Below are 24,996 nucleotides of genomic sequence, written 5' to 3'. Positions count from 1 at the left end.
CACGTATTATTTTATAATCTTTCACATAGTAATATTGTATTCATTACTATTTTGAATTAGATTAAACTATAAGTATTTTCAGTTTTTATTTAAATATATTTATTTTAATTTAGTTTATGTTTAGTTGACTAATTGATTAGGTGAATTTTGTTCAAACTGATTTCTGAAATGTCAGATTTTGGTTGGTTCATTCCATAACTTTTCTGTCAGACATGTAGTATTACAGTTTAATGTAGAAGCATATAGAGTATTAATAAGAATACAGTAACAATACATACATTTTTAAGTGTCTGAATATTTTTGAAGCCCACTGCATGTTTCCTAAAAAAGTATAAATTATTAATTGTTTTAAATATGAGATGATATTTGAGGAAACAGGCTGTGTGTGTCTGTCCAGTAACCTGATCAGTGGTGCCCTCTCCACTCCTCTCCCCAAAATAACTCTACACTCACCCTCTAATTCTTCACTGGGTACAGACACTTCCACACCAGACTATGGCAAAAAAAAAACAGGCAGAACGGGTGAGGTCGCACCTCCATGCCTGCTGCTGCACAGTTATAGTTTGATACAGGCCACATATTCATCTGTTAGATGTGGACGAAGAGATTGGAGATTGGCAGTGTCTCTCAGATAGATCAGATAGTTACGATTGTTACTTTTTTGACCTAAACCAGAATTACAGTTTATTTTTGGACCAGGACTATTAAATAGGTAAGTATTAAATATTAGTAATTGGCAAATATTTTGCATTCATGTGTATTCCTAAATTGAATAATAAACACTATTTATAAATATTTGGTAATAATAATAACCATCGTAATTATTTTCTATAAAAAAGAAACCCAATGTCTTTCATTTCTTTCTCTGTATTGTTTTAATTACTAAAAATTGTTGTGATTTATTTATTTTTTAAAATCAAAAATGTATTAAATATCAGATGTTGACATTTACATCCATCCAGTAGTGATGAGTTCATCTCTTCACTTCTCAGTTGTATTACAGTATGGCATATGAGTCAAAATAGTGAGCAAGAGTTGCCAGGATGTGTCTCATCTGAACTGAGTTGTATTTGTCACATGTTACTTGTAGTTTGTCACGTTAGTTCAGTGGTTCTCAACCAGGGGACCAGGACCCTCTAGGTCATTAAATGTTTTTGTTATGAAATTATATTAAGCCCTCTCATGTCATATATTATTGTATTGCTAAAAATTTATATTTGTGAAAAGTAATTAAAACGCACTGCATTTACAAACTAGAAAAGTCATGTAAATTAATAAAAAGTGTAAATCATGAAGAATACTCCGTTATTAAATAAAAAATGTAATTATTTAATTTTATTCATTGCTACCCCAAGTGAATTTCATTCTTCTGAAAAGTTTGAAAATGTGCAGCTTTGTCATTATACCAGAAGTATCAGTAATATCTTGGGAGGTCTTCAAATATCTTATTTGACAATTGGGGCCTTGCAATCAAAATGTTTGAGAACCACTGCTGTAGTTTGTCTACTGTTAACTAAACCATTTAACCCACAGATATAGAAAAGACTAAAAACTGTCCTGTTTGGTTCTGCACTGATTTGGAGATGTGAATTAGACACTGCACACACACACACAAACCGTGTGATCTGCTTTGCAGTCAATATGATGTCAGACGAGTATTTGGTGGAGTGTAATATTGATGATGATGATGATGATGAAGATGAAGATAAAGATGATGATGTGAAGGAGATGCACCCGTCTCCGCCTCCTCCTCCACAGTTCTCCTCCACCCCGTCCCTCACTTGGGGTGAGATCAGAGATCCCTGTGGCATCAACAAACACTTGAAGGTGAACACAGCACTCACTTCTTATCCCAAGGATGGATACGTTTATGAGGGGTTATAAGTGAAATAAACATGACCAGCAATAAAATGGCACTAACTTCCTGTTCACTGTGACATCAGATAGAGTTCAGTGATGTTTTGGCGGAGCCCGTGTCCACACACAGCTACGACCGCGTGTGGGTGTACAGCGGCATTGGGTTCGAGTCCACGAGGCTGTGGGGTTACCGCTGCCTCACAGCGCTGTGTGCGGTTCCCCTCTCCTGCCTCTGTGGCTGTCTCTTTGCCCTCCTGGCCTGTATGCACATCTGGTAAGCTGTTTATGAAATATGTTACATAAAGAAAAAAAGAAAGGTTTCAGTCAAAAGTAACATCACTGTGTCTTGCCATAGGTGTGTGATGCCCTGTATCCAGGTGTGTCATAGCTGCCTGCCCTGTGTGAGGTCACTGTGGATGAGTGCGGTTAATATCTTCATCGCTCCGTTCTGCACATCTGTGGCTCGCTGTTGCAGTGGCGTATATGTGGTGTTCTCCAAAGAGTGATGAAACACAGGAAGGAATTTGAGGAAGCTTGTCAAATTAAATAACAAAACAAAACATGAATGCTTGGAATACCTGAATGGATTTTGTTGTTGTTGTTGTTATTTGATGCTATGTTTAAATAACCATGAGACATTCAAAGGAGAGGATTACATGTTATTAAATAGATTTTTATTTAATAACCTTTTATATGTATTTTTAATTCATCTTAATGTAACAAATTCTGCATAGGTTTGTCTACGAAATTACAATATAACCTTTTTACACAGAATCTGCTGATTTTTCTTTTTCCAGATGTTTGATATAATGAATGTCTGCTTTAATGCTGTGTCATACATGTATTTGAGTAAAACCATGTAGCCTGCATGTTTGTGCATGTCTTATTTACTACTGTCTCCATTCTAATATGCTGATTTGCTGCTCAAGAAACATTTATTAAGTATAATCAATGTTGAAAACAGTTGTGCTTCTCAATGAAGTTTTCTTTTCAGGATTATTTGATTAATAGAAAGTTAAAAAGAACAGCTTTTATTTTAAATATAATAATAATAATAGTATCTATCTCTGTATTTTAATAAGAGAACATATTTAATTGCATTTTTAACAAATAAATCTTTGTAATGGAACAGTCAATATTCCCATCCATTGCAACCATTCCATTCCTTTAAAAAAATACCCATAGCATGATGAAATCCCAATGCTGAAAGGGTATCAGTTTGATAATTTTTTTAATCAACATTAACACCTTTACACTTAATCAGTTATAATTCTTCTAATATCAGAACTACCAATAGCCTTTTTAGTGGATCTTTTAAGAAAGTGTTTGTTTAACAGAAAACAAGTATCTTTATAGGTAAAGTAAAACTAATAATCTCATCTAGAGATCTAATAATAATAATTATTAATAATTTTTTATTGCGTCAAAACATAAATAGCCATTCTTGTACTGAAAAAAAATTGGAGCGAGTGGGAGCGAGATTTCTTGCGTATTCTTGATCAAAATCATGTCAGAAATGACCTTAGACATTAAAAGGGTTTAAAGACTTATTTCGTACCACCAACAATCCTGCTGAAGAAGTTTCTTCTGAGTTTTTACTGTACGTGTCTTCCCATGATTCCTCTCCCCGGAAACAGCGCACACAGAGTGATGAGGCGCGGAAGTGTCGCGGGGGAGTTCCTCGACATTCTGCTCTCGTTCGAGCTTTTCTGGACGTTTTTAGCTCATTTACTTTATTAAACTCAGTTTTAACTGTTGAGCTCGGTGAGGCTGAAGATGTTTGCCGAGCTCAGCGTCTGTGGTTGAGTATAAACCGGGCCGTGTTTCCTCGGCGGAAGACCGACCTACCACAGTGGATCTGTGTTAGCGCAGTGGGTTAAACACCGTGAACGGATTAAAAAGGTAGTAATTACTTACCTATTACATCCTCCGATATGTTTATCACAGAACTGATGTATGTCTAATGAATTTGACTCGTGTCAATTTGTGGTTTTGAATGTTCTAGTGTTTTAAATGCGCTGATGCTAGTCGTGTTGTTAGCTGAAGACGTCTGTCAGGAACCTGTAAACAAAACATTGGATCTTGCTTTTCAGAAGGTGTGAGAAGTTGTTTAAAATAAACTTGTCAATAAGAGCTAATTATCAGCTCAATATAAGACTTTACCGTTTTTTAAGTGTGTGTTTGCTTTAGAAGCAACTCCAAACTGAGAAACAGTAAACAGGGTTTTAATGGGAAAGGATCATGAAACTCTGTAGAAACTCTTGTCAACTTAAAAATGATTGGAGTTATTATTTCATATGAACTGTAGGGTTGTTAAGAGCAGAAATCTTTTTTTTTTTCATCATCTATTGCAATTTTAAACTTATTGTGAGGGTTTAGAATAACATTATCAATAATACAGTATAATCCATAACTGAAAAGCCTTAGAAATTAATAATTTTGTTAAATAATAATAATGACCTTTTGGGGAAATTAAGTTGTTAACTAATCATCAACTAAATCTTCAAGTAAAACTGAAAAATACTTCATACTTAAGAATGTATTCTTCTTAGTTAAATCCAGCACTTATTAAAAATATTTAAAATCAAAAGTTGTACTTGTGGATATTATTTAAATGAACCAGGGCTGTATAATAATACATTTATAGTCATTCACTCTCAAGTGAGCTGAACGGAGACGAAAATAACTTGGTGATCATTTGAATGCAGAATAATTTTGCATAAATGTAATGGCACAGATGTAAATCACAATAATAATAATAATAAATTAATTATGTGTATTTTTAAACTTTTACTAATACATTATTAAAATCAAAACTTGTATCTCTTAATATAATTTAATAAACCTGAGATAACATGAACTAATATTAAATAGTTGTATTTTTATTAACTGACAAAGATGAATAAATACTGTAAATGCACTTGATAAATGCTCATTAGCAGTCGCTACAAACAGATTCAATATCCTTATCCAACAATCACAAACAACTGTAAAATGAATGGCGTTTCAGAGCTCCAGAAGTTTATTATTGACTGGTCTCTTCTCTCTCAGGATCATGGTCCAACCGCAGCCGTCAGGTGGCTGCACACTGCAGTGGGAGCTGACTGGAGAGGAGACTGTAGGTGCAGAGGGTCAAGGGTCACTGTTGGCCAATTCACAGGGGTCTATGAGGGTCCCTCCTGAATTAGCGGGAAATGAAGTGGTTAATCGACTCATAGCAGATAATCATCAGCTACGAGGTGAGACTTAAGAGATGGTCTATGCCAGACACATTGACTGTTGATAACATAAAACTGCATAAACAACTCTAAACGTTCCACAGAGGCGCTGAAGCGAAGCAATGATGCCCTCAAAGAGAGATGTGAAGAGATGGAGGGGTGGCAGAGGAAGTCGAGAGAGGAGCGCGAGTTCCTGAGCTGTAGATTTCGTGAAGCCAGAACTTTAGTGCAGCGACTGGCACAGGAAAACCAGAGCTTGTTGGGACAGCTCAACCACAGCATTAGTCAAATGACTGGAAATCAAAGCCAGGACCAAGAGCTGAAGTGCACCAATGCAGAGAAGACGGTCCTCATGGACTCACCAGAAGTAGGCTCTGTTGTGGAGCATTTGCAACTTGCAGGAAGTTGTAAGATCATTGAATAAAAATTAACATCCCTTGTTTCATTCCACAGGTATTAAATGAAGCTATACTGACAGACCGAGCTGAAGGAGATGCTGACAGACACACAATGCCTCAAAGTTTGGTAATTTACCCCACTCTATATCTGAAATGTAACAATGAGTTTGTCTGAACAACAGAGCTTTATCAGCATTAAGTGCTAATCTAATCTTCTTTGACTTCTTTTGTGTGTGGTGTGTTTTATACGCCTCGTTTTTACTGTATTATAATACACTCCAAATGTAGCTAAACATAAGGTCATCTTTACAAATCTCTTTGCTCTTTAGCCTGCTGAGGGCTCTAATGAATTTCTGAAATTGCTGAAAAGCCACAAAGAGAAGCTGGAGGAAGGGATGAGGGCACTGAGGAGGAGGAATGAGGAGCTGGAGAAGGAGAGGACCGAGAATGAGAAAGAGAGAGAAAATCTCCTCACCACTGTGGAGCAGTTACGCTCCAAACTCACTCAGGTAGAGCATTTATTTCCATTTGTTTATTGATACAATTAGATGCATCTCATGGGTCTACAGATAACATTCAACATTCAACTTTCACTTGAATAATTTGTATTATTTTATTTATTAATTTCCTCTTTAGGCTTTTTTGGAGTTAATACTACAGTGTAATAGTTTCTCAACAATAACAAGATCATAATAACTGCATGTATAATAATTATTATTATTTGGATCAGTTCTAAATTATATACAGTAGTGTTCAAGCATTTGGGGTTGGTATGATTTATTTGTTTTGAAAGATGTCTTATTTTCACCAAGGCTTTATTTATTTAGTCAAAAATACTGTAAAACAGTAATATTTAAAATAACGTGAATATATGTTATAATGTAATCTATGATGGTTATGGCAAAGTTGACTTTTCAGCAGCCATTTAACCAGTCTTCAGTGTCACATGATCCTTCAGAAATCATTCTGATGTGCTGATTTGCTGCTCAAGAAACATTTCTTAATGTTATCAACATTTGTGATGCTTTTTCTGGAAACTTTGATAATTTTTTTTTTTAAGATTGTTTAAATAGAAATGTCAAATCAACAGCATTTATGTGAAATGGTAATCTTTTATAACATTATAAATGTTATTAATGTCACTTTTGATCAATTTAATGCATCTCGGCCGAAAAAAAAAAAATCTTACTAACCTCAAACTTTTGAATGTGTCTGTAGCACATCCCACCACAGGACACTATTGTTACTATTTTATTACAAAAATGTAAATAGCTAATCCTGTTTATATTTTATTACTTTGGATGAGTTTAGGAGGTAATTAACTTTATTTATTATGTTAATTGCTTCTTTTTTTTCTTTGTTAGAATGTAGGTGTTACTGAAGAGTCAGTTCAGCAGACATGTGCTCTCACCGTTCCTGCAGAAAGGTAGTCTCAGATGTTCAGTTTACACTGCTCTTTCTCCCTGCAGGCTGTTCAGATCAACTCTGCATGCTTGGTTTCTATTGTAAAAAATCTCTTGTGTGCTTCGGCTTCCTCTCTTTTAATGTGAATGGTTTGGAATCTCTCTTTTCTGTCTTCTGTCTCGATCCATGTGTCTGCTTAGCTCTCACTTGGCTAAACTAACTGAGCAGCTTCAGGCTACACAAGGCAGGTGAGGGGAACTCTATCTCACTGTGCGTGTGCTCCAGTGTCCATCCCCCAGTTGGTGTTCCCTGAACACGGTGTCTGTGATTGAAATGAGACTACTGTTCAGAAGTTTAAATAAAGAAATCAATACTTTTATTCATCAAGGACCCATTAAATTGTTTAAAAGTGACCGTAGAGACATCAATGATTTTTAAAACTATAGTTTTTACTGTTTTAACTGTGTTTTTTGTTGACCATAAGAGACCTCTTTGAAAACATTTTTTTTTTTTTTTTTTTTTTGAAATTCCAAACTTTTGAACAGTAGTGTACAATTATTTCTTATTCATATATTTTAGAAATAAAGAATTTATAATGCTATATGTATTTATTTTGTTATTTATTTATTGGCATATATATCTATTTTTTTTTAATTGGAGTTAAAATATAAGAGAGTTTGATTTGTTTTGGTAATTTCATATTCCCCACACTTCCATTTATTTCTTTTACATTTTTAATTTTGATGAACTTACTGAAATGTAGAAAATGCTTATAATAAGGAATCCATTGGTGTGCAAACTGGTTGTGCATTTGGTGTTGAACTGCAGTGAGATAGACGGTTAATCCAGTTTGTGTCTTTGCTGTGACGTAGGTACAGGGAGCTCCAGGAGAAGCTGGACTGCCTTCAGAAGAACTCTGTGCAGAGAGACAGAACCGAGGCTCTACTCAAACAGAAAGAGAAGGACTTTATTCAGGTACATAAACAGATGCAACCTGTGATTCAGTAGGTGAATGCCCCTTCTCTCTCTATGCTGAGCTGTGGCAGTATTCGCAGTAGCTTTGGATGAGTAATCACCATCTTTGTGTTTGTAGCTGACAAAGGATAGTGAAGCTCTGAGAGCTCAGGTCACGTCCCTACTCGGAGAGTTGAATGAACGACAAAACTGGCTGGAGAAAAGTGAAGCAGAGAGAAGAATTTTAGAGGATAAGTGAGTAAATCTCTTAGTTCTTGTGCATGTGTTTGTGTTTGAGAGTCAGCAGCTGTGTGTACAAACCTGTTTGATCCCTCAGGTTGGGCAAGAAGACCGAACGCCTGCAGATTTTAGAGAGAGAGCTGGAGCAACAGAAGAAGCAGCAAAGTGTGACAGTGGACAATCTTTTACTGCAGACACAGAACCTAGAAACAGCACTGAAGAACGAGAGGCTAGTCATAGTGGAGGAGAGGTGAGTTTAGCTGGTTGGAGAGCCTTGTAACAAACGCAGCTTCCTTTTTTTCCCTCACTGTTATGGTTGTATCAGTAACCCACAATTCCTGTTTCTCTTCCTCACCTAGGAGGAAGCTGGCCCAACTCCAGCATGCGTACACATGTCTTTTTCAGGATTACGATAAAAAGCTTAAAAGTGAAAAGCAAGCCAATCTGAGGGTAGGTATCTGCTGTTTGTAGTTTTTTTTTATCTATTTATTTATTTTTGGTTATTAATAAAGAATTTTCAGCATTTCCATGTGCGAGTCAATGATAATCACACAACTGTCCAAATAACATGTTAAAGAAAAATAAGACTCATAAAAATCTTTTATAGTTTTTCAAGCAAAAATAAAATATACCCAGTTGTTAATTAATATTTGATAAAGTAATGCTAAAGCAAAGTCATATGGTGAGGTTTTATTTTTGTATTATCTGTTTACTAAAAATATAGTAATTTTTTTAAATTTTGTTATGTGCTATCAGTGTTTTTTCTTGTTGTGATTTATTTTTATTTCAGTTAAGAGTTTTTTTTTTTTTTTTTTTAGTTTTTCATCAAAATGTATACATATACTTCTACAGTTATCGAAAGCGAATTGTAATAGTTTTAGTTGTAGTTAACAATAAGACTGATATTTAGCAACCAAAATACTGTTAAAAAATACATAAAATAGTACATTTATGTCAATAGAACACATGCGGACACTTGGGATTGTTTGTGAAAGTCAATGTGCTTAAATATTTCTTAATAATCCATAATATTTGTAATAAATATTTTTTTTTTAACTGGATTTAAAGATTTTTTTCCTTTCCTTTATGGTGGACACCCTTATTAGTCATTAGTCTTAATTTAAATGCTAAAAAACTAGAAACTGACTGTTTGAGGGATGTGGTAAGCACTTTTGAAAATAGGTCAGTGCATGGTTCGCACTAAAAATGTGTTTGTTTGTTAGAAAAGTGTACAAGTGGTAATTTCCATTTCAGGGTGGAGAGGCGGACACGCTAGCTAACAGATTAGCAGAGGCTGAAAAAGCTCTGGCCTTGAAACAGGATCTCATTGATAAACTCAAGGAGGAAACCGAGCAGCTGAGAGCTACATTAGAGACTATACCAGTGCTGAACGCTCAGGTAAAAATAAGACCTCCACACTCATGTTACAGATGCATTACTCTGCATTCAAAGCCTGCTATAAATACTTGTTTTACATACTTGCTGCATATATAATAACACAAACACAATCACACATTTTATTTTTGCAGGCAGAGATCTATAAGATGGACTTCCTGGCTGAGAGGGAAGCCAGAGAGAAACTCAATCAAAAGAAGGAAGAGTTGCATGAGGAGCTAAGTAAGGCATTAGTTGAGCTAGACAGACTCAAGCAAGAAGGAACTTCACGGTACGAAAAGAGATGAGAGTGACTACTATATCATTTATGTCATTGAATGTTATTATAGTGTTTTATTTTTAATTTATTGGTATCCATCATATTGGATGTTCAGTTGCTAATTTCCTTTATTTTTACATTTCGATGACCTGTCCTATCATTTAATGTTACTTAATAAATTATTCTTGTGTTTTAAGGATTAACTAATAGGGGTGTAATGGATCACAGTCGTTCCATGATCTGTATGTTCAGTATGTGACTCGTGGATTCATTGCAAAGTTTAACTATCACTGAGAAAATGTTTATCATTTGCACGTTATTAAGTCTTGGCAAAATCAAACATTCCAATGATTTTAAACCATTCAAGTGCAAGAGGGTGCAAAAGAGAACACAATTTAAAATTCAAGCACCAAATTCTCTTTCGTGCCTTCTTGTGCTTGAACAGACACAAAATGATCTTGGTGAGTATCCTTGTAAACACAGTTGGTTATGACGTAGGTGACCGTACACAGTTGAGAAGGAAATCAGATGTGTAACATTATATCTATCCTTGCATTTGGTCTTAAAGTGACAGGAGCCTAATTTACCTGCTGCTTTCTTTCATTAATGTTAATCAAATAACAAAATAGTGCTCTTTACTGAATCACTTAGTAGATTTAACAAAGATTAATCTTGAAATAACATGAAATGTCTCAATAAATTCAATTCTTGTCAAGGAAAAAGAGACTGAAGCAGCAGTTGTGAGTTGGGTGGCCAACCATAGCTCCACCCATGCATTAATTGCATTTTAATATTTTTTGCATTAAACTGAAAAAATGTTTTGCATACTTTAACGTGTTAATTTTGACAACACTAATCTGAATACAAATCTTAAACTTATTTATTTTTTTGCTGAGCATTTACAATAATGGAATTTTATTTTTATTTTATTTTTATTTAATCCAAAAAGTATCTAATTTTTTATCATGTTCACATTAGAAATGTCAACTGAAAATTTTAATTGAAATAATTAGATGATAATGCAAATTGATCAAACCTCCAGATGTCCAAGTGTTACATGTGGGAATGTGGTTTCCTCACAGAGCTCGCATTGAGGAGATGCAACAGAGACACTTGGAGGATTACAGGCCTCGTCCACACCCGCCTCCTCCAACTGGTAAAACACCTTCATTTTTAAAAAATATAATTGTTGTTAGTTTCACTGATTACATGGCGAATACAAGAATTCTGTCTTATAGTCCATTATATTAATCTTCACCTTAACATGTTTTGGAAATTTCTGCTTTTGAAGCACCTTTCGCAGGAGCAGCCATGTTCAACCCAGCACAACTTCCATCTGCACGCAGAAGAGATGATGATCAAGACGAGCTGCCTGATTACCGCTGTCCCAAATGTATGTACAAGGCACCAGACATGGACACTCTGCAGATTCACGTCATGGACTGTATCCAGTGAGAGGAGATGTTCAGGTGTTCTCTTGACACAACAAACTAAAAAAACTAAATACCAGAAGAGAAAATCAAGAACACAAGATGTATCTAAGGACTTTGAACATTTAACCCTGCTGCAGATTGACTTGAAGTAGACTGATAGCAGATGTTTTTATGATGTGATTATAGAGCAGCCACCATGTTTCTGTACACTAGTGTGTGTATCTCTTTACAAAAAAGCTCATGTGTACTGCCTTTCTGTGACAGCGTAGTGTAATGTACTGCACGAGTGAATGTTTGTGTCTGCTTTATGTCTGCACACATCTGACGGTGACAATGTTTCCTTTATTCCTGTGGTATTTGTTTCTCTGGATGTACATCTGTATTAATATTGTGTATTATCAGCCAAAATGAATATGAGAGAAAAAAAAAACTTTGTACAGACTATTGTTATGGAAAATGTAATGAAATAAAAGTATGAATATGAATACTTTTTTTTTCTTTTGGACAGCACACTGTGTGTGCTGCATATGACTGTATTTTCAAATTCATGTACATTTATGAGAAGCGAGAGTTGCAGGAGTAGCTGAATAAGGCACTTGTCAAGATTTTATAGAAATAATAGTTGTTATTTTATTATTTATATTTTGTTTTCATTGGTTTTGGTCAGTTTTGGATATTTTACTGTACACAATAATTTGTTTTTTAAATAACTTAAAACCATTAACTGGAATCTTTAGCAAATCTCTAAACATGCATTTTTCTTATTTATACCAAATATTATAGAATAACATTTTTATTTTATTACAATATTACTAGAACTGTTAATTAAAAATTCCAGCTGAATTATGATTCACTGATTAATTGAGCAAATGAAAAACTATTTAATTGCATACTAATATTTTCTGTCACTGAAGTAGTTACAAATAGCAAACCAAGTGAAATTTATTTTGTTTTTGATAATTTGGACAAGCAGAAAATGTCACAAATGTTTGAGTTTTTATGTGTGTGTGTGTGTTGAATTTGAAATATTTTTGTATATGTAAATAACAAATATTTATTACATTGCAATGATGCAACAATGCATAATACTAACATTTAATAAAACAAATACCTTGTCCAGTTGTAAAAGTATTAATAATGGTATGTGGAAAATCATTACGCAGATGTGGCAATCGTTAGCAATTAAAATGCATTTTAAAATTTCTAAATTCTTCCTTGAGATTACAGCTTCTTTTGAAGTGTCTCCTCAACTTTTCAGATATTTTATAGACTAATGGACTAGTGGTCCCCTCACTTTCCAACACTTTTTATTTGGTTTAATATGATTTTTTTTATATAGTAGCCTAAATAATATTTGTATGCATTTTTTCAGTATGTTAAGTGTGATTATTTAGATGTAATAGTTATATTAACATCAATTATATTAATAGCGTGCACAATTTTTCCCCCAATCCACTTTAGTGCAAACTTCGCCCCACAGAGGTTCAGTATTGGGTTCAAACACCACTGGCCACTAGTTTTGGGCTCTGGGCTCTGCTCTCATGGAGAACATTTATTTATGTAGCATATTTTATTTTACATGAACTAAAAACAATGTTTGATTTATAAAGTTTTATAAATTAAAGTAACAATTGAAACAGTAACAATTGGCTGAAGTCTTTGCGAAAGGAGACCCCGCCCCATTTTGGAGGTTCTGCCCAATTATGGAGTTCACGCCCCATTTTGGAGATCTCCGGTCTGCAGTTATATCCTATGAGTTATATCCATAGACATCCTATATGATGTCTATGGTTATATCCACTTGAACTGGGGAGGAGAGGGGAATTGCGCATGCATGTCATGTGCCCGTCTGTCTGTGGGAGGAAGCCACGCCCTATTTTGGAGATCAGTTCCGGCGGCTTCCACCAGAGGCCGCTCTCGCGCTCATACACGTCATGTTTCCGCTGAGGTGACGTGTCTGTCTTTTTCCTCAGGTTTGAGTGAGTTCAGGTTAAGTCGACTGCCCAGGGATCAACATGATGCGAGTTATAACAGCTATTTTGGCTCTTTGTCTGAGCCTTTGTGCAGGTAACGTAATTGGCCATTCTCTTTTTAATTAGAGTTCGATATACAGCACCATTCATTCATGGCTTTCGATCTTTCCGCCGATCGTCAGGCTAACATCGAGAGGTCTGAAGCTAACGTGAAACTGGTTTTGTTTTATCACAGTTATCTATTACAAACCTTTATAGATCACTTTATTTACTAAAGCGAACCAAATTCAGCTGTGACGTGTAAATGTTATTCGCACGGATTGTAGTGTGAGCGGTGTTTTCTCTCCTCAGCTGAGACTTGCACAGAGCCAGTCATTTCTCCGTCTTCATACACGACGACAGACGCGCTCATCTCCTCCGAGACCGTCTTCATCGTCGAGCTAAGTCTGGTCTGCTCAAACGGAGCTCAGGTGAGTGGAGGAACGGTTCTAAACCCGTCTCATATATTCACGTTGGTTAGGTACAGAAATGTATGCTGACCAGACTTGTGTTTTGTTTGTAGAGTGTTGCTCTGTATGCTGACGTCCATGGCAAGCAGTTTCCTGTGACCAGAGGCCAAGATGTTGGCAAATACCAGGTACAGTTACAGAGGATTTAAGCTCTTCTAACAAAGCCATACATGCAAGAAAGCCTCATGTAACATTAAGCAACTGCTTCGTTTATGTTTTTCCAGGTCTCCTGGAGTGTTCCTCATAAGCAGGCCAGCTCAGGCACATATCAAGTCAAATTCTTTGACGAGGAGTCTTACAGTACTCTAAGAAAGGTTGGTCAAATTAAGGAATGATTGGGATAATTCCTCCATAGATTAAAGTTTTGTCATCATTTGTGCACCCACATGTCATTCCAAACCTATATGACTTCTGTAGAGCATAAAATATAATCTCTTGTGTGAAGGATGTCCAATAAGCACCAATATAGTTTGGTTACCAGTATTCTTAAAAATATTGTTTTTTTTCGGTAACTTGTGGATGAGTAAATAATGACAGCTTTCATTTCTAGGTTAATTATCTTTTTAAAATATTAGATGAGCAATGGCAGAGCTAGAGTTTTATACATGGGGTGGCCGAGGCTTATTCTAGGTGTCCATAGAACATGTATAGCTACAACCTGGCATAAACGAAATCATGAATAAATCCTACGATAACTTCACATAACCACATATTAGCTATACATTCATACCATAACTTCAAATGTTAGTCTAACTGATTTCAATCATCTGATTAACCAGCAGTTGAAGCAAAATATCTAACATTAACTTACACAGAATTTTATAAATGTTCAGGAATCCTAAAACTTCATCTTACTTTTAACAGGGCTGTCAAGTTTTGAGTTCAGCCTGGAGTGAGAATTATTCAGGAATAAATAACAAGCTTGCGATTAAGTACATGTTATTCTTTTCTAAATTAAACTATATAGGGAACCTTATTGTTAAGGTTAAATGTAATAATTGATTTGTATGCAAGTTCATACAAGACCATTTTTATAGAAATGTCTTGTACAGGATATGCGTTTTTATCAATTATAATAGTAATTCTAAGACTAAAAGGTGTTTTTTTGTTGTTGTTGCAAAATTCCCCTCTCTATAGAACATCGTTTTCTAGTTTATGGACACTGAATGGAGTTTTTGAGGTTATGTCACCAAATTTAAATGCTTAGACTTTTCCCCTTTATTATCAAAAGTGACCTGCTCAGTCTTGTCTGTCAGTGTCCTCTTTGCTCTGTGATGTTTTTCACTACATAAGAAATGAATGCGTGGCGTGAGAGTTAGCAGAAGCTAGGTACGCTCTGTTCAGGGCTAAAATAAATGCTTCTTTCAGTACGATTAGACAAAGAAAATGAAAGAGTTGTGTATTAAATTTTGGGATGGCGCCCGGAGTGGCCAGTGTGACCCTGAACACCCTTCTGGCTCCGTCACTGTTGAAGAGAACTGTATATTCAACCGTGCTGATGAAAATGTTAATGCTTTCAGGCTCAGAGAAACAATGAAGATGTTGATGCCATCAAGCCTTTGTTCTCGGTCAATGTGGATCACAGGGTAAATATGCATACGAATCTTCATTGTCAACTATCACCTTGTTTTTGTAATGACTAGGGCTAAGAAAAACCTATAAACCGATCTTAACAAAAATATACCTCCACATGGGATTGTGTTGCTAATACTTGATTCCTTTCTATGATTTTGGATCATTTGTCTCTGTATGTTTATTTATCCGTGTATTTATGAATTGCAGGGTGCATGGAGTGGTCCCTGGGTGTCCACAGAGGTCTTGGCAGCTGTGATTGGCATTTTGGTCTACTACCTGGCTTACAGCACTAAAAGTGCAATCCAGGCTTGAGATCTTTTTCCACCACACTGTTCATACTGCTCTTTTGTCATTCTGTATTCTGACATTTCATATGCAGATTGCAGCTCATGCAAACATGAGACTGGTTTGTTGTAGAGCTTGATTGAAAATATCAATACCGGACATTAATTATAACAGCCAAAGTTGGTGTTATGTAATTTTTTTTTTTTTTTTACAAACTCAAATTTAAGAAATAAGTTTTCACTTGTGCTGTTAATATAAAACCTTAGAAAGACAAAGACTGAGGTGATTATCTGTGACTTATCATCATTGTCCAGTTCTGTATTGTGAAAGGTCCCAAATATCGATGAAATTCATTGACTATGGGAATAAACAACTTTTCCTGACTTGTTTTTGTTTTTTTATATGTATATATGATTGTTTAATTTACCAACCTACCCCATTAACATTCTGACATCAGATATCACACACATGTCATTATTTGCAGTAATTTCTATATTTTTTAGGAAGCAAATGTAACGTGGACATAATTTGCTTCGAGTATATATGCGAATGTCATCTTTATTACAGAAACACAACTGATAGTTTTCAGTCTCGTGACCGGCTCGAAGACCTGGAGGGCAAAATATCCATAGGACTGCAGAACCAGCTGGTCAATTTCCCATCTGTTTCACAGCCGCAAATATTTAGATAACCTTTCAAAATAATAAACCAAGGTTTGTGAAACGGTTTTTGTGACCAAAATGCAAGTTTTAGCCATTTGCAATCCATATTAATCAACCGCTGGAATATTTCAATTGTTAAGCAGTGTGACAAACATTGTAAAAACACTTAAAGTGCCGCGATATATTTAAAACAGTAATATTTAAATAGAAGAATTAGGTAATCACTATATTAATGATCCATAGATAACATAGGCAGGTAGAGGAGGTAGGAAGATGAGTTCAATCCTCTTAATGGTTCAGTGTTTATAATGGTTTTCTAAAGGAAACCATTTAACATGAAACTCTCCACATTGTTTATATTCTGGGTTTATATGCTTGCCTGTACAAAATAACATGATCAGTAATGTTTACTAAATTTCACATTTTAATATCTGTGTTTTACTAAATTACTACTTAATTCAAACTGCTTAAAAACACCTGGCGGTCAGTGGAGTAGCGCTTCGTTACGTTTGCCCTCCAGGTGGGCGTTCCTATGTGTGTGACGTCACGTGAAAACAATCAATAGGCGGAGCTCACAATACGATGTGTATTTCTGAGAGGGTTTCAGTGTGACCAGTCAAATTCAAAAATCCTCGAGTTGGTTCATTTTTGTGCAAGATTAATTTTCCTACACTTTCTGTGCCGTTGTTAGTGTAGCTTGTCAGTAATTTGTCTGTCAGCGATGAATTGTCTTCAGTTGTATCCTTAGGTGACTCTCAACTCCCCCCCTGCAAGGTGAGATGGTTTAGTCCGCAAGCGCGCCGCGTACACACTAGTTTCTATGAGCAAGCGGGTCCTGAAGGTAAACCACGCTCTCTGTCTATGTCAGCCATTTATCCCGTGAACCGACACACACTTCTGTTCCATCTCTTCGTCTTTCACTACCTGACTGAGGGATAAAACAGGTTCACTATAGCCATGTCAGTTTCTGAGTCACCGTCAGTGGACTCTGGCGGAGCGGGAGGGTATGGAGCCTTTTACCCGGCCGGATACCAGGCGCTGAACCCGGAGGAGCACGGCCTAGACCGCGGCTTCCGACTCACGGCCTTCTCTGACATGAAAGGATGAGGGTGTAAAGTCCCGCAGGAGACTCTGCTCAAACTCCTGCAGGGACTAGAGCCGGACCGTCCACCCGGAGAGGACGGCGGTTCGGGGACGGGTGTTGGAGACGAGGCCGCTGAATTCGGGCAACTTGTTTCACTTGCTCAGGGTCCTCGACTAGGTAAAGTGACCTGTCACACCATCACTGTCAAATATCGTTCTGTTGAGCCCGATCTTTTCCATTTTTCAATCTGTTGAACCGTTTCAAAAATCAGCAATTGAACTGCGAGTTTGCTTTTACTGATAGTTGGTGCATTTGACAAATAGGGCGAAATCTAATGACCTAAATAGCTAAAATCACAATTGTATGAATAAAAAATAATGGGGATATATTTTGGCCTTAATTATATGATAGAATTAAAGAAAAAAAGTAAATTTAATAAATTAATTACGACAAACAACAACAACATTATTAAGCAGTAAAATGTTGAATACTTATGCTCAACAGTCATGGCCAAAAGTTTTGGCAGTGCCATTTTGTGTTTTACAAAGTTTGCTGCTTAAGCTGTTGTGTTTTTCTATAACATTGTTTCTATAGTGATCAGATACGTTTTAAATAATTTCTAACAGCTTAACTGGTCAAAAAATAAACAAAAAAAACCCCAGATGACCAGCTACCATTAATTGACCAATCATATCAGCAGTACATGTGAAAGTGTGAATGAGTACTAACAAAGTCTCTGGTACTAATCAGGTGAAATCACTATCAAACTATATAGATTGTTAGAGCAGACTGATAAAAGGAGGGAAGCAGTGCTTCCAATCATCGTGTTCTTGTTGGCAATAGTTAACTCCAAAGAAAGACATGCAGCCATCATCGCTTTGCATCAAAATTGCCTCACATGGAAGAAAATTGCTAAAAAGAATGTTGGACCTTAAATAACCATTTACCAGATCATCAACAACTTCAAGGAGAGTGACAGTGACATGACATACAGCCAAGTATGGTGACCCATACTCAGAAATGGTGCTCTGCATTTAACCCATACAAAGTGCGCGCGCACACACACACACACACCATGAACAGACATTTATGCTGCGGGGCCCAGGGAGCAGTTGGGGGTTCGGTGTCTTGTTTAAGGGCACCTCAGTCATGGTATTGCCGGCCCGAGACTCGAACCCACAAACCTAGGGTTAGGAGTCAAACTCTTTAACCACTAGGCCACGACTTACATAGAGAGGTTTGATTGCAGTGAAGAAGTCTTCAGGACGTCCCAGAGTGTCCAGCAAGCATAAGGACCATCTCCACCTGACGAGTCAGCTACAGAATCATGTCACCAGTGCAGAGCTTGCTCAGGAATGAAAGCAGGTTGGTGTGAGAGCATCTGCACACACAGTGAGGCCAAGACTTTTGGATATCAGCCTGGTGTCAGGAAGGGCAGCAAAAGAAGCCCTTCTCTCCAAGAAGAAAAAGTAAACGCTGCCATGAGTCCTGTGACGTGCCAACAGTGAAGGATCCTGAGACATCCATGTGTGGAGTTGCTATTAAACCAAGAGAGTGGGCACTCTCATAGTTCTGGCCCAAAACACTGCCATGAATAAAGAATGGTATCAAAACGTCCTGCAAGATCGACTTCTTCCAATGATCCGTGAGCAATTTGGTGATGATCCATGCATTTTCCAGCATGAGCACCATGTCCAAAGCAAGAGAGATAAAGAAGTGTCTCGAAGATCATTACATTGAAATTTTGGATCCATGGCAAACGTGAAAAAAAAAAACTTTTATAAAGATAAAACTTTGCAAATCACAAAATTTGTCACAGCCAAAACTTTTGGCTATGAGTCCAGAACTGTATTGTGATATAATAATAATTGAATCTGTTTTGTGAACAGATTCAAGGAAAAAAACCTTTTAAAAAGAACCGAGTCACGGAAATGAGTCTGACTTCCTATCATTGCCAAAGACCAAACTGAAATAACGAATGCATTCATGTTATCTGTGTATATAGACAGCAGGTAGTTGATAGTTAACCAGCTGGTTTTGCAAAGAAAGCCTTGTTTATTTTGTAATTTTTTGCCGTAAAGTTGCCAAAATAGAAACAGTGTTGTTTTATTGTACTAGTCCTTTATACCCTGATTAACCTGACTATATAATGACTATATTAATTTACTATTATTATTATTATAGACTTTATTCAGCATGCTACATGTTGCCGTCTAATTATGTATAACACAGAATCGTTATACTCTATACTATAACACTCGATCTCAAAAATTGCGTAACATTTGTGTTACTAAACATTTTGTTTAACCTTTGGCTTATCCTGTTAATTAAGAACTACTAGGAAGTATAATGCAATCATTTTAAAGAGATGTGAACTATGGACCCAGGCTAAAAGTGAATGCTTTGCCCTGCAAAATGGATCATAAGTAATCTAACTAAAATGCTTCTTACCATTGCCAACTGAAGATTTAAGAACATGTATTATGAGGTTATTCAAAGCTTCTTTAAAAATGCATGCACACTGTGCATGAAATTACAGAGGGTCTCTGTTCTTTCTTGGTTTAAGGTATTGGGATGGATTCGTGTGTGATCCCTCTGAGGCATGGTAGTCTTTCCCTGGTCCAAACCACAGATTTCTTCTATCCTTTAGTGGAGGATCCTTACATGATGGTGAGTGCTCCCTATCAGTATTTGGGAAATGCTAGCATAGAACTTCCAAATAAGTGGGACTCACTGCCTTTTGTTTATAGGGACGAATTGCCTGTGCAAATGTTCTGAGTGATCTGTACGCCATGGGCATCACTGAGTGTGACAACATGCTCATGCTTCTCAGCGTCAGTCAGAAGATGAACGAGAAGGTGAGCTGGGATCTCTCTGCTTTCATTTTTCTCAGTCGTATAGTTTTTAAAATAATTTTAACGTTTAATTTGGATATTTACCATATAAAGGTTTTTGCAAATTCAAGATGCTGATTGTGAAATGGTTCATTTTCTTTGTACTCTTTTACTGTTGTTCTCTCAGGAGAGAGATCAGGTGATGCCTCTGATGATGAAGGGCTTCCGTGATGCAGCAGAGGAGGCTGGGACTTCGGTAACCGGGGGACAAACAGTCATCAATCCCTGGATCATCGTTGGGGGTGTGGCCTCTGTGGTGTGCCAGCCCAATGATTTCATCATGTGAGTGTCTGTCTACTCTCTCATGAATCAAAGGACTGTGTGTCTGTCTGTACATTTGGTTCTGAATGATCCAGTTTTTCACTTGATAGATATTTACTGAAATTATAATTGTGTATAAACGCTGTGTTACACTTCACATTTTTAATTCTGTAAATGGTCACACATGTTTGTTTCCATGCAGGCCTGATAGTGCTGTACCTGGAGATGTGTTAGTTCTGACTAAACCTCTGGGAACTCAAGTAGCAGTGAATGCCCATCAGTGGCTGGATATAGTGAGTGCCTCTCTGTACCAGCCTCAAATATGACGGACATCTTTGGAATGATTGCTTTTGTGGTTCTTCCCCCTTTTTGTGTTGACATTACAAGGAGATAACAACTTAATATGTTTGTGTCACATCTCTGTAACCTCATCTCATTTCTTTCTGTATCTCTTTTACGTTTCTACTAAATTTCTTTAGCCTGAGAAATGGAACAAGATAAAGTTGGTGATATCCAGGGAGGAGGTGGAGCAAGCTTATCAAGAGGCCATGCTCAATATGGCCACCCTCAATCGCACTGGTATGTCATTGTATAAGCAACTTAGTGCGGATTCATTTGAACTGTGGCACCAATATTCACTACACCCACAAATAGTGAGGAAAAAGATTTCTACAAGACCCTTTTAGGTATATTCACCACTGTTCAAAACTTTGGGTTCAGTAGGATAATTTTACATTGGAATAATTCATAATATTACTGCTTCAGCCTTGATGAGCATGACAGTTTTTAAAAACAAAAAATGCAGACTTTTGAGCTGTTGAGTTTAGGGTAAATAAAGCAGTTTAAGTGATTTTTTTTTTTTATATTGTTTGCAGATGTTATTCTCTCTCTCTCTCACTCTCTCTCTTTCTCCAGCTGCTGCCTTAATGCACAAATTCAATGCACATGCTGCCACGGATGTCACAGGGTTCGGGATCATAGGTCATGCACGGAATCTCGCCCAGCAGCAGAAAAATGACGTTGCCTTTGTCATTCACAACCTTCCTATTATCTCCAAAATGGCTGCAATCAGCAAAGCTGGTGGTAACCTGTTTGGGCTTTTGCAGGGCACCTCTTCTGAAACATCAGGTGAGAGTCACAGCTCAGTGCACGGATACAATTGTTTTAAAATGAACCAGTCATTGTTGTAACTTTGAAATTACACTAAAACGCCTTAACATAATCAGTTTTGGATAATTTCTTCATAAATAAAAATAGCTTTAACTTCAGATATTTTAACAAAAAGCACTGCTCCTCCTTTGGTCTCCCTGCATCATCCCAACTGACAATCTTTATGGCAAAAAAGAAATGTTTAAAATGAAGTTTAAATAGAGAAAGATTTGTATCTTTATTTTCATGGTATTATTAATATTAATAAATTAATCATAAATTAAAAGAAAACAAAAACGTACCTTGCACAGCCTAATTATATTCAAATACAGTGGCCTAACAATATCACTACTTAGATTTGTTTGGTTAAATTTGAATAAAAATAAATACACATAATATTAACAATTTTCCACAGGTTTTGCAGTATTAATATGAATGAATAATCAATTAATAATTTATAAACATTCCTAAAAATGGACATTACTGTCAGTAGAGCTCTTGGGTAGATACAAATCTGTTTCCTGCCTCTCTCTCAGGTGGTCTGTTGATCTGCTTACCGCGGGAGCAGGCTGCCCGGTTTTGTGCCGAGATGAAGTCCAGTCGTGTGGGTTTGTCGGGAGCAATGGGGCAGGACGGAGGGGCAGGCGATGGGCAACAGGCTTGGATCATTGGCATTGTGGAGAAGGGCAATCGCTGCGCCCGCATCATTGACAAACCTCGGATCATCGAGGTCCCGTACCGTGGCTCTGTGCTCAGCGCATCGGAGGGGAGCAACAATAATGCCAGTCCTCCTGAGGTGCAGCTGACATAACAGCTCCACGGAGGGTCTCTCAGTGATCAGCCCTGTCCCTTACTATGTCCTCAGAGGGCTTGATAGATTTGAATGTGTGTGGTCATGACAGACATGGTGTCGTGTGAAGGACAGAGTATGTGTGGTAACTTCTGCTGTCCATTTCCTCCCCCTGTTCAACCAAAGGGTTGAGAGCAACAGACCAAAAATGTTTTAATTTACCTGGTGGGAGATGGAATGGACAACAAGCCAACATTTTCATCTCTCATTCTCCATCTCATTCTTTCAAACACACACCTCCACTTTGTTTCCCTTTTTTGATTGAGCTGTTTTTCAATGTTCTTTAAAAGAATAGAACACCTAAACATGAAACATCCTAGTTATTTCCCCTCATGTTGCTAAAAACCTGTATGCTGCTAAATTTTTTTACATTTTCGTGGAACACAGGCTAGTTTCCTGAACAACCGATCATAGCGAGAGTGTCTATCAAGAAATGACACACAAGTGGACTTTTTGAGGCCAGACACAGAAAAAAAAGTGGTTTGTCTACTCCACTTTAAAAAAAAAAAAATTTAAGTGCACACATCTACATTTTCTTCAATCAAGAAACATTTACCTGAGAAGCAAAATGACATCTTGTATCTAAAAAAATATTTATTGAAATGAGTTGGTCATTCTTAATTCAAGGGGAAATCAAGTGTCTTGTTTTAAGTTAGAAATCACCCTTTTTTTCCAGAAACAACAACAACAACAAAGATCATTTCTTAATGCTTCTTAAGGAAATATTGAATGTATAGATATTTGTGCTAGAATATAAAAAAAAATGCTGAGTGACAAAGTCATGTTTTTCTGTCAGCAAACACGGGGAAAGTGGGTAATTAGGGTTATATGAAGTTCTCCAAATTCTCATTTCATGTTCCTCTGAAAAAATAACAACATACAGGTTTAAAATAACATGAGGTTGAGTAAATAAAGAAATAAAATTAATATTATTGGGGATCCCTTTCTTTAGAAAACGTTTGACCAAAAAAAGTTTTTGGGACTTTTTTTTTTTTCATAAATGAACTTAAACTATATCCGGAGCTCAATTCTTTCTGCTTTATGAGGTGGAGGCTTTGAGACCTCAGTAAAATAAAGCCAGGCTTACTAAGAAAACATTCCAATGAGTTCCTGATCCGTCAAACACTTTGAACAGCAGTGATCCTAAAACGACAATCAAAGTGTTTTCTTTTAAGCCATCTGACTTCTGTGTCACAGCAATGCATCCTGGGGCCTGGATCTCAATTGTTGGTTTAATCAAGATATTTAATTGTACAATCAATATTTATTTTGTCTCAAGGATTTAAATGCAATCTTCCAAATTTCAAGTGTTTTTCATGTGTTGTTGATCTTGTGTGGTCCACATAAGTCTGAATCTTTCACTTGTCTTAGTAGGACATCGTTGTAACATTGACATGTGCCTGGTCAAATGAGGTTAATGTTCTCTCTTGTGGTTCGGTTTCCTTCTGCTGGTTAGATTAGCTTAGACTGGTTCTTTATTCATTAGAATATGGACAACACGTGTCATGGTTTTAGGAGCAGAAGTTAATTCTGAATGTTTGTGTTGAGTCATATGGATGATGTGCATCGTAAACTCTTTTTCTTCGCTCTCATTCAGTCTGTTGACTTTGAGCAGAAGATAAGGTAGTCTGGTTCTCCCTCTTGTATCTGAGAAAGGGTTGAGCAGCTTTCTCTGGTCCAGCGGCTGAGCCCAGAATGCCTGTTGTGCCAATTGAATGGCTGGGACAGAACAGCAGTGTCCACAGTCCTGTTTATGACACCTCTCTCTTTAACCCCAGCTCATGGGACGGGTGAGGTTGATGTTAGTTAGGAAGGGATAGGCTGACCTGCCATGCTCATTCACTTGCCACTGGTTTTGTCATTGCAGTTTTCATCCATTAATCATTGCGACTCAATAAACTTGTAATTTCTCTAAACGGACTCTGTTCATCTTTGAAGCTGTCTTGAAAGTTGATTCATGGTCTTTGAGAGTCTAGATGTGTTGCATATGGTTCACCACCATGTGTCAGCAGAGTGCAAGATTAAAAGATGGAAGTGGCCAACAGATTCTTTGCTTTGTTCTCTTTATGCATTGGCTTGACTCCGCATCATGCTGTTTCAGATTACTTAAAAAAATAAAACAAATAAATGACAGCTAAATTGAGTATTTGATAAACAATGCATTTTTGAGTGTAAAGCAGTTGTTTTTTGAGCAAAGAAAAAAAAAAAGAACATACTGGTCATAAATGTGCATGATGATCAGAAACAGATTTTTTTTTTTCATCTTCTGCCAATGAACAGATGAAGGCTGACGCATTTATGAATTTGTGTAAAATCTGAGATAATATGAAGGAAGATTTTTTTACTTTTCTTTAAGTTAACGTGCATATTAAATCACATTTTGTGTAGGTTCACCCAGAGAAAAGTTTAGTACTGGAGAATACATTTGTGTTTGTCACCTCGTGCACTCCAGCTCAGAAAACCTTCTAGATCTCGATGTCTCCAAATATCTAGACAGCTTTATGTATTCATCCATAAAAAGAAGTAAAAAGTCTCCCTCAGAATAATAAGACTATTCCAATGCTCAAGTATGTGTAACAGTGCAATATGATAATAT

The 24,996-nt window shown here is 36.7% G+C and overlaps 3 protein-coding genes, 1 long non-coding RNA gene and 1 pseudogene across 5 annotated transcripts; 4 read left to right on the top strand and 1 right to left on the bottom strand.

Moving 5' to 3' along the window:
- Window positions 1-136: 136 nt before the first annotated feature.
- On the top strand, window positions 137-2,888 carry LOC113094669 (caveolin-2). Its single transcript, XM_026260256.1, has 4 exons — window positions 137-712; window positions 1,637-1,827; window positions 1,944-2,131; window positions 2,213-2,888. Exons 2-4 carry the CDS (start codon window positions 1,642-1,644, stop codon window positions 2,361-2,363), a joined length of 525 nt encoding a protein of 174 aa, XP_026116041.1. The 5' UTR covers window positions 137-712; window positions 1,637-1,641; the 3' UTR covers window positions 2,364-2,888.
- Window positions 2,889-3,497: 609 nt separating this feature from the next.
- On the top strand, window positions 3,498-11,643 carry LOC113094667 (NF-kappa-B essential modulator-like). 2 transcript variants are annotated; one of them, XM_026260253.1, is made up of 15 exons: window positions 3,498-3,759; window positions 4,909-5,096; window positions 5,180-5,442; window positions 5,529-5,600; window positions 5,803-5,982; window positions 6,838-6,899; window positions 7,078-7,125; window positions 7,750-7,852; window positions 7,971-8,086; window positions 8,169-8,321; window positions 8,431-8,521; window positions 9,326-9,469; window positions 9,601-9,737; window positions 10,808-10,881; window positions 11,017-11,643. In XM_026260253.1, the coding sequence occupies exons 2-15, from the start codon at window positions 4,913-4,915 to the stop codon at window positions 11,178-11,180; spliced, it is 1,791 nt and encodes a 596-aa protein (XP_026116038.1). In that variant the 5' UTR covers window positions 3,498-3,759; window positions 4,909-4,912; the 3' UTR covers window positions 11,181-11,643. The 2 variants fall into 2 exon arrangements, with proteins under 2 accessions (XP_026116038.1, XP_026116039.1); XM_026260254.1 differs by lacking the exon at window positions 7,078-7,125 and having other exon boundaries at window positions 3,500-3,759.
- On the bottom strand, window positions 7,866-11,119 carry LOC113094671 (uncharacterized). The gene is made up of 4 exons (XR_003288142.1): window positions 10,984-11,119; window positions 10,762-10,890; window positions 8,153-8,211; window positions 7,866-8,045 (listed from the first exon to the last, which is right to left on the bottom strand). It is a non-coding gene; the product is annotated as an uncharacterized LOC113094671 (long non-coding RNA).
- A 1,424-nt stretch (window positions 11,644-13,067) lies between the features above and the next one.
- LOC113094670 (translocon-associated protein subunit delta-like) lies at window positions 13,068-15,883 on the top strand. Its single transcript, XM_026260257.1, has 6 exons — window positions 13,068-13,225; window positions 13,483-13,601; window positions 13,694-13,768; window positions 13,865-13,954; window positions 15,161-15,226; window positions 15,423-15,883. Exons 1-6 carry the CDS (start codon window positions 13,174-13,176, stop codon window positions 15,525-15,527), a joined length of 507 nt encoding a protein of 168 aa, XP_026116042.1. The 5' UTR covers window positions 13,068-13,173; the 3' UTR covers window positions 15,528-15,883.
- A 1,086-nt stretch (window positions 15,884-16,969) lies between these two features.
- LOC113094668 (selenide, water dikinase 1-like) lies at window positions 16,970-24,439 on the top strand (annotated as a pseudogene).
- Window positions 24,440-24,996: the final 557 nt, after the last annotated feature.

The sequence above is a fragment of the Carassius auratus genome, unplaced genomic scaffold, assembly GCF_003368295.1.
Source record: "Carassius auratus strain Wakin unplaced genomic scaffold, ASM336829v1 scaf_tig00215416, whole genome shotgun sequence".
Classification (NCBI taxonomy): Eukaryota; Metazoa; Chordata; class Actinopteri; order Cypriniformes; family Cyprinidae; genus Carassius; species Carassius auratus.
This window is presented reverse-complemented; position numbering and strand designations above follow the sequence as displayed.